Here is a 13,507-nt window from a genome sequence, read left to right as displayed (position 1 = left end):
GGCGGGGACGGCGGCGGGGACACGGCAAGGGGCGGGGTTGGAGGCGGGGTTGGAGGCGGGGTTGGAGGCGGGGTTGGAGGCGGGGTTGGAGGCGGGGTTGGAGGCGGGGTTGGAGGCGGGGTTGGAGGCGGGGTTGGAGGCGGGGTTGGAGGCGGGGCGGGGATAGGGCCACGCCCCCGGCGGCGCCCGCCAGAGCTGCGGGCGTGCGGGGGGCCCCCGCGGCCCGCCCCATAAACACCCCCTGTCGCCCCCATCCTAACCCCCAACCCCACGCACATATCCACGCCCCCCCCACGCCCCCATCTCCCCCGCATACCCCCCCTCCCTCCCCGCACACCCAGCCCCCCCAGCCCCACGCCCACGGGACATGTGCGCAGGTTCACCCCCCCCCCCCGCCCCAGCCATGCCCCACCATTGGGGGGCACACGTGGACCCCCTGGCCTTGGGGAACCCGGCCCCCGGCGTGTTCCCCGTGGGGTCCAACCCCAGCCGGTGCAGCCCCTGGGGAGTGGCTCAGCGAAAGCCTGACAGCGGGGGGGGGTGGGGGGGCTTTGCCCCACCGGGGTTTCGGGCCGGGGGCGACACGCAAGGTGTTGGTGCCCGGCCCACGGGCCCTGGCGCCGCCGCAGCCCTGCCCTTGTGCAATCCCGGCCGGCGCCTGTTTACTGCCCTCCCCGCTCCTCCGACGGGCAAAGTCCCCCTGAGGCGAGGGGTGTCCCGGTGGGGCGGGGGCAGAGGGCTCGGACCCCCCTGCCCGCCGTGGCAAGATCACGGTGGGGTGCATAAAGTCCCCATGGCCCGGCCCTGTATCGCCCCCAGCTTGGTGGTACCCCGAGCACCACCGCAGCCACCTGCCTGAGGCCTGGCGCACTCGTGCCATGCCACGGCAGGGTGCCAGGCAGCACCGAGGAAGGATGGAGCTTTACCCCAAAGCTCCGGAGCCCACGCTGAACCGTGGGCGGGCGCTGGGGGGTGAGGGGGGCTCAGCCGGGAGCTGCCAGGGTGGGGGTGCTGCTGGGGCACCGTGCTGGGGCATGTCCCCGTGCCCGTCAGGGAGGGGACCGGTAATGCCCTTTATTGGATCAGCTGCAGAGCTGGAAAAGGTGGCACGCTCCTGGGGCTGTTCTGGGCAGGGCTGCACCCCAAAAGCACTGCTCTCGCAGGCAGGTGGTGTGGCCCAGCACACCCCACCAGCTCCCATCAACTCCCAGTTGCTGCTGGTTAATTTTCCAGTACTGCCCAGTGCCCACACGTCCCCGCTCCCGCTCTTGGTGCTGTATGAGACCGTGCCGATGACCCAGCCACGCACCGAGACGTGGGTGCAGAAACCAAGGTGGATGCACAGCGCACCCACCGCCTGCACGAGCAGGGAGCCAGGCCGTGTGGCAAGCACCAAAATTTGGCCTAAACCCAGGAAAACCGGTTGAGCAGAAAGCAGCGCTGTCCCGTGGGGGGCTGGGGGCGATGCCCAGGGCAAAGCAGGGCTCTGCCCCACGCACCGGGAGGGCTCCTGGCAGCATTTGGTAGGGCCAGGGCTTGCACCCAGTGGGCGCCGCTGGCCTTTGGGCACCAGACTGGACCTGGGCTCCTGTTGGAGACCCTCCAAGCTGGGAGCTGCCTTTGGGTCTTTATTTTTCTTCCTTTCCCCTCTTCCTGGCCATTCCGAGGGAAGCACAGCATGTGACTTCGGTGAGAAACCGGCCAGGGTGGGAAACGGACCCTTTAATCCCATAAGGCTCTTAGGGCCACACCGACAGTCACCTCCTCCCCCCAAAAACCCGGCACGGGGGCTTGCATGGGGCAGGGGCATGGCGGGGGCTGGGGGCAGCAGGGTGTCCTGGAGCAGGGTACGCCGGCCATGCAATAGCTCGGTGCGGAGAGGGACACTAGCAGCAGCAAAGGCCCCTCTGCGGGGTCGCAGGGCCATTGGCACGGGGGTCTGTGCAGCTCCGTGCACCGCAGCCCCGGTGCTCGATGATGGCGTAGCTGCCCTGCCACGGGGCACAACGTGCTGCTGCCTCTGGGTCAACATCCTCGGCTGTGCCTGTGATGAGCTTGCCCGGTCTCAGAGGGTCACCCCAAACAGGGGCTAGGTGGGCGCAGCACCCAGGGTGGGTGCCCAGCCTCTGCCCTGCCGCAGCCCGTGGGCACCGGGATGTGGAGGGACGGGGCAGAGAGTGGGGACGGTGCGGGGGGGACGGGACAGAGACTCCCTCCCCCGTCCCGCGGCAAACACCCTGCCAGCCACGTGTAAAAAAGCGGCGTTGTCGCTTTAAGAGCGGAGGGTGGTGGCCCCTTTAAGACGCGGGGGGGGGGACCGGGGGGGAATCAGCTGCCGGCGCACACCAGCGGGGCCGCGCCGCCACGGTGGGTCCGCGGGGCGGGTGGGGTCCCCCGGGTACCCCCAGCATCCCCCGCCCCGGCACCCCCCACCCACCCCGGGGTCCCCATCCCCACCCGCATCAGGGTCTCCCCGTCCCCTGCCTGGCTTGGGGGTGCCCCAGGGTGCCCCTGGTCCTGCGTGGGGTGTCGGTGCCGGCCCCGCTCCCGCGCTAACCCCCCCCCCTTTGCTCCGCAGGCGCTCGGAGCGGAGCGGCCCCGGGGCTGAGCCCCCCGGCGAGGACGTGGCGCGGCGGCGGTTGCTCAGCCTGACGGCGGGTTGCTGTGCCTCGTGTCGTTATCTTTATTATTCTTTTTATTTTTAATTATTTATTTTTAATTCCCCATCCTCCGCCCTGCCCGGGGAGCCGCGGGATGGGGGCCCGGGAGCTGCCCCCGCTCCCCCTCCCCGGGGGCCGCTGCCAGCGGTAGGTGCCCCCCGGGGCTGCCCCCCCCCCCCCCCCCCCCCCGCCATGGGGCAGGGTGCCGTGGGGCAGGGTGCCATGAGGCCGGCCGGGGCGCTCAGCCTGGCCGGGGCGCTCAGCCTGGCCGGGGTGCTGGTGGGGGACAGCAGGGCGCAGCCAGCCGGGACCCCGCTGTCGCTGGACCTGGGGCGCACGGTCCCTCCCGGGGGAGATGCTCTGAGCCACGGCCGGGGCCCGGACGTGAGTGCGGGGGCTGCGATAGGGTTTGGGGGGCGGCGGGAGGGATGCGGGTGCTGCCGGGGTGGTGGGGTCCCGTCCCGACCCTGCTTCCCCTGTCCCTGCCATCGCAGTTGGGATCTCACCAGGATTTCCTCCGCTGCTGGTTTTCTCCTTTGAAAACCTTGCCGCTTGCCAGGCCGGCGCCTTCCCGTGGCCGGGGTTGGGTGGGGGGCGACGTGAGGCCCTGTGCTGCTGGGGACAGGGACGGGGACAAGGGCTCGCGCCCCCGCTGGCCCTGGCACAGCCCTTGACCCACGCACACATAGTGCAGATGGGGAAACTGAGGCAGGGATGACAGTCACCTACCGAAAGCAGCCCAGCAGAGGGGCAGCGTCGCCCGCAGGGTGCCCGATGGCAGCCCTCGCTGGAGGGCGGTGGGCACTTGGGGGGGGATGGGACTTGGGGTGCCCGGCCGAGCACCCCACGCTCTGCCCTGCAGTGCTGGGAGGTGCGGAAACGCAACAGCTCCGAGTGGTGCCGCTTCATCCGGAGCAACCCCGACTGCCGGCTGGACGGTGGCTTCCTTGACTACCTCGAGGGGGTCTTCTGCGTCTTTCCCCCCCGGCTGCTCCCCCTGGCCGTCACCCTCTACGTAAGGACAGGAGCGGGGATGATGCTGCTGGGGGACGCTTGGCTTTGGGGGCACGGGGTGGGGACCCCACTCTCTGCCATCCCTGACCCTGCAGGCTCTCTGGCTCCTGTACCTGTTCATCATCCTGGGCGTGACGGCGGAGAAGTTGTGAGTAGCCCCGCAGAGGAGGGGACATTCCCCAGGGTGAGGGGGGAGCCCCGTGGTCCTGGAGCAGCCCTGTCACCCCTCTCCGCCTTCTCTGCCCTTCCAGCTTCTGCCCCAACTTATCGGCCATCTCCACCAACCTGAAGCTGTCTCACAACGTGGCAGTATCCTTGTGGGCGGCGGGGGACCTCGGCCGGGGAGGGGGGATGCAGGGACGGGACAGGGGGAGGTGACATGATGGGGGCACTTCTGCAAACCCTCGGCACCGTGCCAGGGGAAAGCGATTTGGAGCGTGAGCTGGAGATGGTGATGGGGTGAGTAGTGGTGTGCTGGCACCGGGAGAGAGTCCTGCGGTGGCTGGAGCGGGCAGGTACCCTGTGTCCCTGCGGGGAGGAGGCCACCAGGTCTTTTCCTTGATGTTCCCTCTCCATGGTGTCACCTTCCTGGCCTTTGGCAACGGGGCGCCGGATGTCTTCAGTGCCGTGGTGGCCTTCTCCGACCCGCGGACGGCAGGGCTGGCCATCGGGGCCATCTTTGGTAAGGAGACCCCCACTGGGGGCTGCTGCTCAGGGAGGGTGACAGGTGGGGGGGACATTGCGGGGCCATGGGATGTTCCCCCCTGAGAGGCACCCATTGCATTGGCAGGCGCCGGCGTGTTCGTGACCACGGTGGTGGCCGGGGGCATCGCCCTGGTCAAGCCCTTCACGGCTGCCTCCAGGCCCTTCCTCAGGGATGTCATCTTCTACATGGTGGCCGTCTTCCTCACCTTCATGATCCTCTACTTTGGCAGGATCACGCTGGGAGAGGCTCTGGGTGAGCGCCATGGAGGACTGGGTCTGGGGGGGTGGCGGGAGCAGCCTGGGGGTGCCGTAACCCCCCATCGCTCCCCCCATTCCAGGTTACCTGGGGCTGTATGTGTTCTATGTCTTCACCGTGGTGCTCTGCACCTGGATTCACCGGCGGCAGCGGGGGGAAGGGCTGGCCCCCCCCGCACCCTGGGAGCCAGGTAAGGGCCGCCCGGCTGTGCCGAGGGGACCCCTGGCGTGCTGGGGTCTCCCTCCACCTCTCCTCCTCTCCTCTTCCCCCCCAGAGATGCCGACGGATGCTGAAGAGCAGGAGTCCTCGGGCACAAACAGCGGGGACTATGGTATGTCGTTCCCGGTGGGCTCGGGGCTGGCTCCGCTCTGTCCTCAGGGGTGGTTGGGGGTCCCGGGAACCCCCAGGCTACTGCATGCGTGACCGAGCCCATGGGGCGGCCGTGGCCGGGTGTTACCCTGGGGCAGGGGGATCTTGCTGGGGCCACGCAGGTGACCGCAGCCCCATGCTGGAAGGGCTGGGAGGCCCCCACCCTGCTCAGCCACTGTGCCCCCTCGCAGGTGAGGAGTACCGGCCCCTGCTCCCCTCCCGAGAGACCTCCCTGCGCATCCTCACCACTGCCCTCAGCCCCTTGGACTACCGCAAGTGGAGGAGGAAGCCCTGGTACTGGCGGCTCTTCAAGGTCTTCAAGGTGAGTAAGGGGGGGGGACGCGAGCTGGGAGGAGCCCCCGCACGGGGCATCCCCCTCCCTGCTGGCCCCTGGGGCTGCATCACCCTTGGGCTTTGCAATGGGGATGGTGGGACAAGGGCAGGCAGGTGGAGGACAGGTCATGGGGCACCTCCCGGGGTGTCCTGTCTTGGGGGTCCCCCATCCCTGCTCACAGCCGCTCCTCCCAGGTGCCCGTGGAGCTGGTGCTGCTGCTCACCGTTCCCGTCGTGGACCCTGACAAGGATGACCTGAACTGGAAGAGACCCCTCAACTGCTTGCATGTCCTCACCAGCCCCCTGCTCTGCATCCTCACCCTGAAGTCAGGCACCTGTAAGAGCCCTGGCAGCCCTGGACACCCAGGAGGGGATGGGACCAAGATGGCCACCAAAGCCCTGGGGACTGCAGGAGCCCTTTGGAGCTGGCACCCCATTTGGGGAGGGGAGGATGGGCCAGCGAAGAGCCAAGCTGGGAGGCCTGGTCTGCAGCTGGATGGCTCCGTCCTCCCCCCAGGGGTGGGGGTTTGGGCCCCCTGGCATCCAGGTCCTTGGGGAAAAATGGGGCCGGCCTGGCCTGCCTGGGGAAACTGAGGCACAGAGGGGAGCAGCCCTGTGAGGGCTTAGGGTAGAGGTGGCTTCAGGGGCCAAGGCTTTACCTCGTAGCACGAGCCTGGCCGTATGGTTGCCCCAGCCCATGTGGTGCCTGCAGGTCTGCTCTGATGCCCCTTCTCTCCACCACGTGCAGATGGGCTGTACCAGATCCAGGGCATCTTCCCAGTCTGGGGACTGGTCACACTGGTTGGCTCTTTCCTGGCCATCATCACCTTCATCACCACAAGCAACGAGGAGCCGCCCAAGTACCACTGCGTAAGGTGCCCCCCAGCCCTGAATGCCCACTGGGGACCAAGCCCAGCCTGCTGTGGACTGGGCTGAGGGTCCTGGGGGCAGAGCAGGAGCCAGGACCTCCTTCCTGGTCCCCGGTGTCCCCAGGAGGGACACGGCTGGCTGGAGGTGTGCAGGGTCCTGCGGGACGCACCCAGGGACCAGCTTACCCCTCTGCCTGGCAGGTATTTGCCTTCCTCGGGTTTTTGGCCAGTGCCATGTGGATCAACGCCGCGGCCACGGAGCTGGTGAACATCCTCCGGACCCTGGGCATCATCTTCCAGCTGAGCAACACCGTGCTGGGCTTGACGCTGCTGGCCTGGGGCAACAGCATTGGTGGTAAGGGCTCTGCTGCGCCCCAGTGCCACCCCAGGTGCACCCGTCCTCCTGGCATCCCCCAAAGTCTCCCCTTCTCCTTCTGCAGACACCTTCTCTGACCTCACCATGGCACGGCAGGGCTATCCGCGCATGGCCTTCTCTGCCTGCTTCGGGGGCATCATCTTCAGTATCCTTTGGGTGCTGGGTGGGAGGTGGTGGTGGTGCTTGGGGCAGGGGCTGCCTCAGTTTCCCTGCCTGCAGCCCAGGGAGAGCCCCTGTTCCTGAGGGACCCCTGGGAAGGAGCTGGGCAGGATCCATCCCAGAGTCTCTGGGATGTTGGCAACCTCCCCGGTGCCCGCACAGCGTGGGGGGACTGGCGTGGTATTTGTGAACTGCAGGAGCTGCAGGGATGGAGCCAGCAGCATCCCCCCATCCCCACTGCTGTCCCAGCCCCAGCAGGGTGGGGATTTGGGCTGGAGTCTGGCAGATTTGGGATCTGCCAAAGGGAAGGAGAGGAAGAGGCTGTGCCACCCTCCGGGAGGCTTTGTGTGGTCCCCAGACGAGGCTGAAGCCTCTCCTCCTCGAGTGCTCCAGGCTGTATTCGCCACAAACAGGCAACGCTTTGGGCTAGGCGACAGCCATGGGGCGCAGGCAGGGAGGAGGAGGGCCAGTGCTGTCCCCCTCCCCACGGTGGGAGGGACGTGGCTGGCTCCATTGCTCCCCCGAGGTCCCCTGCGCTGCGTCTCCGTCCTGAACGTGCGCCAGACATCCTGGTCGGCGTGGGACTCGGCTGCCTGCTGCAGATGACCAGCAGCCAGCTGGTGGTGAAGGTAAGGCTGCAGCAACACGGTGGCTGGCAGCAGGACCCCGGTGTCACTCCACATCACTCCCCGTCTCTCCGACAGCTGGAGCCCGACAGCCTCCTGGTCTGGATCCTCGCCGGGGCCCTGGGGTTGAGCCTGGTCTTCTCCTTTGTGTCGGTGCCAGCGCAGTGCTTCCAGCTGGGCAAGGCATACGGCGTCTGCCTCATCCTCTACTACCTGGCCTTCCTCTGCGTGGCCCTGCTGACCGAGTTCAGGGTGATCCATCTCTCCGCCGTCTGACCGGCCCCACCGCTGGCGGGAGATGCACATCCATCCCTGGCTCTTGCTCTGCCTCGCCACCGGACTGGGGCCTTGCTGTCCCCTCTCCCTGTCCCTGCCAGGGGGACAAGGGCACCTCGACCCCAACTGTGCTGCTGCCACCACATGCTGGAGGCATCATGTGCCAGCCCAGCCCTCAGCCTTCGCTTTCGGGGGGGGGGGGGACGGGGGGTGGGTGTTTGTGCTTTTGGAAAGGAAAAGGAGCTGTTAGCCATTAGCTATGTCCTCTGCCCGCTCTGTTTAATCTTGTTTAACTCACAGTGGCTCTGAGCAAGAGTGAGGTTAAGACCTCGGCTTCCCCGGGTGGCAGGCGCAGAGGAGAGGGCAGCTCCAGCCCAGGGTCACAGCAGGAGAGGTTTTACCTCTTCAATCACTTCACTTTCCCCTCACCGTCTCCATCCTGGCTGCTCTGGGACAGGGCTAGGGCAGTCACGCTACATGGGGTAACTCTGAGAAGGTCTGAGCACAAGTTTGTCATTGCAAAGGACATGATGTGTTCATACTGCGGGTTTGCAATAGCAGCCGAGGCAAAGCGAGATGGGGTTAAGGTGAGACAAAGCTCCAGGGCAGTGCTTGGTTTTAACACAAGCAAAGCTGGAGGGGAAAAAAAAAAAAACAACCAACAAGGGAGGCTGGTTTCCCCTGCTTTTTTAAGCTATGTTTTTCAACCTGGGTTTCAAAATCCTACTTTTCTCCTCCTCCTAGGGTGGGCAGAGCTGTAGGAAAGGACGTGGAGGTTTCCACACACAGTGTTAGCCTCTGGCAAGTCTGTGTTTAGGCACTATTAAAAAAAAAAAAAAAAAATTGCAATAAAAGACCCAAACCCAAACGTGACCTTGACTTGCGTTGTTTGCTGCGAGGGTGTTTTCTCCCGCTCTGTGCTAGCGTAACAGCACGGTGCCTTTCGGGGGCAGAGGGACCACCCATAGCTCCTCCGGAGCTGAGCCAGCAGCAGCAGCAGAGGGGCCGGGGGGCTGGCACCCTTGGCCGCGCGGGCGGTTTTCCCCAGCAGCTTGGGGAAGTGGTTTCCTCCGGGTTCGCTGGCAGTTGGTTTCTCAACAGCAGTCACATGCGCCTGACTCGGCCATTTAGTTGCACGGCTGGGAACTGCAGCGTCACGGCGGTCCCGGCACGGGGTCAGCACGGGCTGCGAGGGGCATTACTCAGCTCCCCTGGGGCGAGGACACCGGCGGGGCAGCCCACGGTCCCAGGGGAAGCGGAGCGGGTGGGCCGGTGCTTCTGCCCCGTGTCGGAGGATCCGCAGGGTGCAGGCTAGAAAGCAAACTGCCGTTACGGACGGACAACCACATTTCTGCTCCAGGGGGAGAGAGGGGCTGTTTTGCAAGAAGCACAACCGCCGGACCTGGTTCCTGCTCCCTTCGAGGAGTGCTAGCAGCCTCCTGGGCCTGCATCATTTCTCCTTTTTCTAACCAGACACGGGCTTTCACAATAACGCTCCCTGTGCCTCCAGCTATTGGCTCTGCCCCGAACCTGCTCACAAGTTACCAGCAGCTGCTGGAATTATCCGGGGAGACAAGCCCCACTTCCTTACACACAGCAGGGCTAAAGCAATCGAAACCGCGGCCAACGTACCAATACAGAGGCACAGGGTCAAAAAACCCCTTCTAACCTTAAGCATTGCATTGGGGTAGCTTTAAAAAAAAACGTAAGTTTGAAAGCATTATCTTAACGTTTAGGAAAAAACCTGGCAGGGGGGAGGGCAGAAGGGAAGCTGGGCTTTGCAGTGTCCAGGAACAAGAAGTCAGAGCAGCTCGGCAGGGCACGCGTGCAGAATATGCGCACGCAAGCAGTTGCCACCGGAGAGGGAGGGCAGGCACCGCTCCTCTTCAAACACCGTGGAAATGCTTCAGCTGCAGCCAAGCCCCGCTTCTGGAATAACACGGGAAGGAGGAAAGGAAGCTGCTGCCTTTACAAAGCCGAGGATGCTTTTTATTAGTGTGCTTGAAAAAATCTAGAGAACATTTTACAGACATGTCCATAAAATCATTTTATAAACAAAACGCCAGCATACAAAATCCTGCAGTGCTTCCTCCCTTGCTCCCTACAAAATGATTGTCTCTGTCGTTAGTCTGTGTGTCAGGTGGGGGAGAGGAGGACGAATTGAAGGGGATGCCCCGTACTCAAACTCTGTTTCCTTCCAAAGTCATATGGAAGAAGTAAACTTCTGCGACCCTCCTTGGTTTACAAAAATAATTAATACAGTGTGTACCCGGGGGCAGATCAACACCTCAGCACGAAACCATGGAAGCAGCACCTGAGCCCTGAACCCCAGTCCAAGCATTCCCGTCTCTGTGACACAAGAGCTCTGTTATTGCATGTTAAGCATATTAGTGCCCCCCCCCCCAATATAGCTTAAAGCTGCAGCTTCTTTCACGCCCAGAACACCCCCAAAAAAGTCACTGACAGCCCTGCAAGGAGAAATAGGCTGTAGGGGAATGCGGAGTTTAAACACAGCCACTTCCCCCCCCCCCAACCTTCACAATGCTCATTCATCCTGCCCACAGCTTAAAACAGAATAAACAACATCTCCTCCAGCCCCAGGACTAATCTGGATAAATCTCCCAGGCTGTGATGCCACGCAGAGCAACTGCAAGAGCAACAACTGCACTGCTCATTAATTTGTGGTCAAATTTATGGTTTGGAAAACAGCCCTTTAAGGTCCTTCACGGTTCAGCTCAAAAGTAGTTTCATACCTGCGATACCCAGAAAGGAAACAAAGAGTTGCCCTGAGGCACCCAGGGAATTTGGCAAGGGTTGAGAGCAGACGGTGGCGTGCGTGCTGCCCGGAAAGCTGCTCACCCGCTCCTTCCATCCCATAGCCCAAATGCTCCCACCATGCTATGCAGGGAGAGATTTTCAGAAGCAGCTCTGTCTTGCCTACTTTTGAAAGTCTCATCCACCCAGGAAATGCTCCTGAGCTGCCCGGGTAGGATCAGTCCTCTCCCGCTGTCCTTGTGCCACGTGGTGAGGCTACCAAGGAACAAAAAGGTACGTGGGACAAAGGGAACGGGCACACAGATCTCCCACTGCCTGATCTATCTGGAGGAAGGAGAAAGCCTCCCCAGCGAACTCCGCTGTTAGTCTGAACCTGAGAAAAGATCAAACAGCAAGAGGTGGGGGGAGCCTCCCAGCTGACAGATACTCCTAGCCCTCAGCACTTTCTGTGCTGACAGGGAAGAAAAGAGGACTTACAGAGACAGGTTCTCATCATGTTGCGGGCAATGAAACACGAGCGATGATGCAACCTGCCATGATCACAGAATAAATGTGGCAGAGCTGGGAAGGGATCCCTTTTCCCCCCTTCCTTCCCATCCCTCAGCTACCAGGTCTGGCAGCCTCCTTGCCAGCTGCAGAAAAGCACACGGGTGAGAAGAATCGTCGTCTTCCACGTTCCTTCCGCATCCAAAATTCAGGGGAACAGTAAAGCTCTTCAGTGGACCTTCCTAAGATCCGGCTCAGTCAGCATTTGCCAGCCTGAGGAACATTTCTGCAAAGGTGAGAGCAAGGGAGGAGCAACTCTGCTGCGCTGGGACTTGCTCATGTGTATAAACAAAGCAATGACCTGGCTGAGGACTAACCAGCAGTACTGTTCGATGCCCATAAGCTCTCCTTAACCCAGAGCCAGGCAGAAGTCAGTCAGACTTGGAGTTGCAAAACCTTCCATTTCTTCCTCCTAGTCATCTATCTGAGCTAAGAACCAGCCATAGATTTGCCATTTACAGAGCAGGTGGCCAAGTGGCAGAGGTCAACAGCCACCGTCACCCTGCAGAATCCCCCCCCCCCCCACTGAACAGAGACAGGAGGTTTGGGGTTTACAGAGGCGATCCCATTCCCGGGCAGTGCCACCGGCAGAACTGACCAGCAGCGATGCAGATATTGGATAGCTACAGCAGAGACAGAGTTTGTCTCCCCAAACTCCTGTCCCACCTATGGTCATAACACGATGAGATGCTGGCCCTCAGTTCTGTCTCCAGCTGCTACAGAACCGCTCAGGGACAGCTAAATTCAATAAATCAGAGCTGGATCTGCTACAGGGAGTGCATCTAGGGGTGCCAAAAAGGAGGGGAAAGGCAGACTGCTCTTCCAAAAGTGCTGAAATTTCACACCACCTCCCCTTTCTTTGCATAAGGAAGGTGGAGAAGAAACAAAAACTCACTCCCTGATCTTTTATTCCTAGGTTAATGGTACCCTTTAAGCAAAAGAGATCTTCAAAAAGGGCAAAAGTTTTAATATTAAGCAGGTGGCTTCAGCGCATTGCCTGCTGTTAATGGATTACACATCCCTTTCCCCAAGGTCTGTTAGTGGTAAGACAAACAGCAGGCTCCAGCCTGGGAAGCGGCTCAGAGGGAGAAGGTCTCTGTTCTGTCCAAGATGTTCGCTCTGTGCTGAGCATGGGCATCATGCTCAATCTGGGTGTAGCAGCCTTACACAGAGTCCCCTGGGCCTCTGTTTTTTCAGCAATTCACTGCCTAGGGGAAGAGATTTAAACCCTAAAGCCGAACAGTACACTGAACAGATCTATATACATCATCCCAATATATACGCTGTGAAGTAATACTCTAGGTTATTGCATAGAAGGCGGCTTGCGTTAGCTAGGCCTAAATGACAGTCTGGGAGCGTTGTCGGAGGCTCAGGGGCTTCAGAGAGCTGTTGGAAGCAGATGCAGGCTCTTGCAATGGTGTCTGAGATTCCTCTTTTCTGGAATGCTCCTCATACCATTCCTGCAACCGGAGATCAAACACACCGAGATCAGGCTCTGCCCCACACCGGCCTCGCAGCCCCCCGGCGGGACCCCGAAGGGCAGAGCATTCGGCTGCTCTGCCATGTGAGGGCACATTTGCTCAGGCAGAGGGGCTCTTTCCAAAGCCCTGGGTATAGCCTAACCTCCCGGCACAACCTGGTTAACTGCTGCATGGCTGTGACGGACGCACCGAGACCTTGCCACCCACAGTCCAAGCAAGAAGTACCACCTATGGCTCAGCTACAGCTGGCTGAACTGACAAACCTGGGCAAGGAAACATTCCTCTCTCAGCCTGCCCCTCCTGAACGTCTAGGACTCTAGTACTGATGTCCCCAAGATGTTTGGGATTTGCAGAGTTGCTCCCAATCCTGGGCAGCGCCCAGGGTGTTATAAGACGTTACGTCCCTGAATCAGAGACCAAGCAGAACAGGCGGAGAGCTTCTCTGCAGACTTCCACCCAGCCCCATGGCAAATAACAGGTTTATTTTTGTTAGAGGGACTGAAGACTCATCCCCAAGCTACCTGCCCAAGGGACAAAGGACAGATTCAAATGGTTACGAGATTAATTCTTTCAGTACTAATCATTACATTAGCCCATGACCTTCAACCTGGAGGCGAACGTCTGGCAGGCGCTACAGTGACCAAATCCACGGCATAAAGCTCCTGACCACGAAGGGCACTAGCAGGAGTGCCCTAAACAACCCAGAGAATCAGTTGATTTAAGCGTTTCCCATCTTTGTTAGCCTGCTATTCTGAAGGAAAACCAGGCAGCATTGCTCCCACCAAGCAGCACCCTGCCTGGGAGAACACTTGGTTTCCGTGTCAGACAGACACGCCCAAGCGCAAACACAATCACATTCCAGTGGCTTAACAAATTAGCGTTCAGCAGCCAAGCCCCAGGAGCGCACTACGCATGTGCTCGTAGCCCCAGCAAACACGTCCACCTCGGCGAGTCTAGGTAAGCTCAGCCAGGCTGGAGTGCCTACACGCGCACCGAGCGTGCGGTTACTGTGCCTCGGCTGACACACACCTGCACCGCCGGGCACCCGGACCCACTGAGGAG

At 61.6% G+C, this 13,507-nt stretch overlaps 2 protein-coding genes across 5 annotated transcripts in view; one reads left to right on the top strand and one right to left on the bottom strand.

Annotated features, from left to right (window-relative positions):
- Window positions 1-2,332: 2,332 nt before the first annotated feature.
- Window positions 2,333-8,516, top strand: SLC8B1 (solute carrier family 8 member B1). 2 transcript variants are annotated; one of them, XM_076353381.1, is made up of 17 exons: window positions 2,333-2,367; window positions 2,579-2,807; window positions 2,954-3,044; window positions 3,523-3,675; window positions 3,770-3,822; window positions 3,926-3,984; window positions 4,252-4,356; window positions 4,465-4,632; window positions 4,718-4,825; window positions 4,910-4,966; window positions 5,196-5,326; window positions 5,533-5,674; window positions 6,086-6,207; window positions 6,408-6,561; window positions 6,647-6,727; window positions 7,306-7,370; window positions 7,446-8,516. In XM_076353381.1, the coding sequence occupies exons 2-17, from the start codon at window positions 2,755-2,757 to the stop codon at window positions 7,641-7,643; spliced, it is 1,740 nt and encodes a 579-aa protein (XP_076209496.1). In that variant the 5' UTR covers window positions 2,333-2,367; window positions 2,579-2,754; the 3' UTR covers window positions 7,644-8,516. The 2 variants fall into 2 exon arrangements, with proteins under 2 accessions (XP_076209496.1, XP_076209495.1); XM_076353380.1 differs by lacking the exons at window positions 2,333-2,367; window positions 2,579-2,807 and having other exon boundaries at window positions 2,847-3,044.
- Window positions 8,517-9,606: 1,090 nt separating this feature from the next.
- TPCN1 (two pore segment channel 1) overlaps window positions 9,607-13,507 on the bottom strand; it is a 51,449-nt gene continuing 47,548 nt past the window's right edge. For all 3 annotated transcript variants that reach the window (XM_076353371.1, XM_076353373.1, XM_076353372.1), the window contains one exon: window positions 9,607-12,424. In XM_076353371.1, coding sequence (XP_076209486.1) covers window positions 12,302-12,424 — 123 coding nt within the window. In that variant the 3' untranslated portion in view covers window positions 9,607-12,301. The remainder of the gene's footprint in view (window positions 12,425-13,507) is intronic.

The sequence above is a fragment of the Aptenodytes patagonicus genome, chromosome 15 (assembly GCF_965638725.1).
Source record: "Aptenodytes patagonicus chromosome 15, bAptPat1.pri.cur, whole genome shotgun sequence".
NCBI lineage: Eukaryota > Metazoa > Chordata > Aves > Sphenisciformes > Spheniscidae > Aptenodytes > Aptenodytes patagonicus.
Note: the sequence above shows the minus strand (reverse complement) of the source record. Positions and strands in the feature narration are given on the sequence as shown.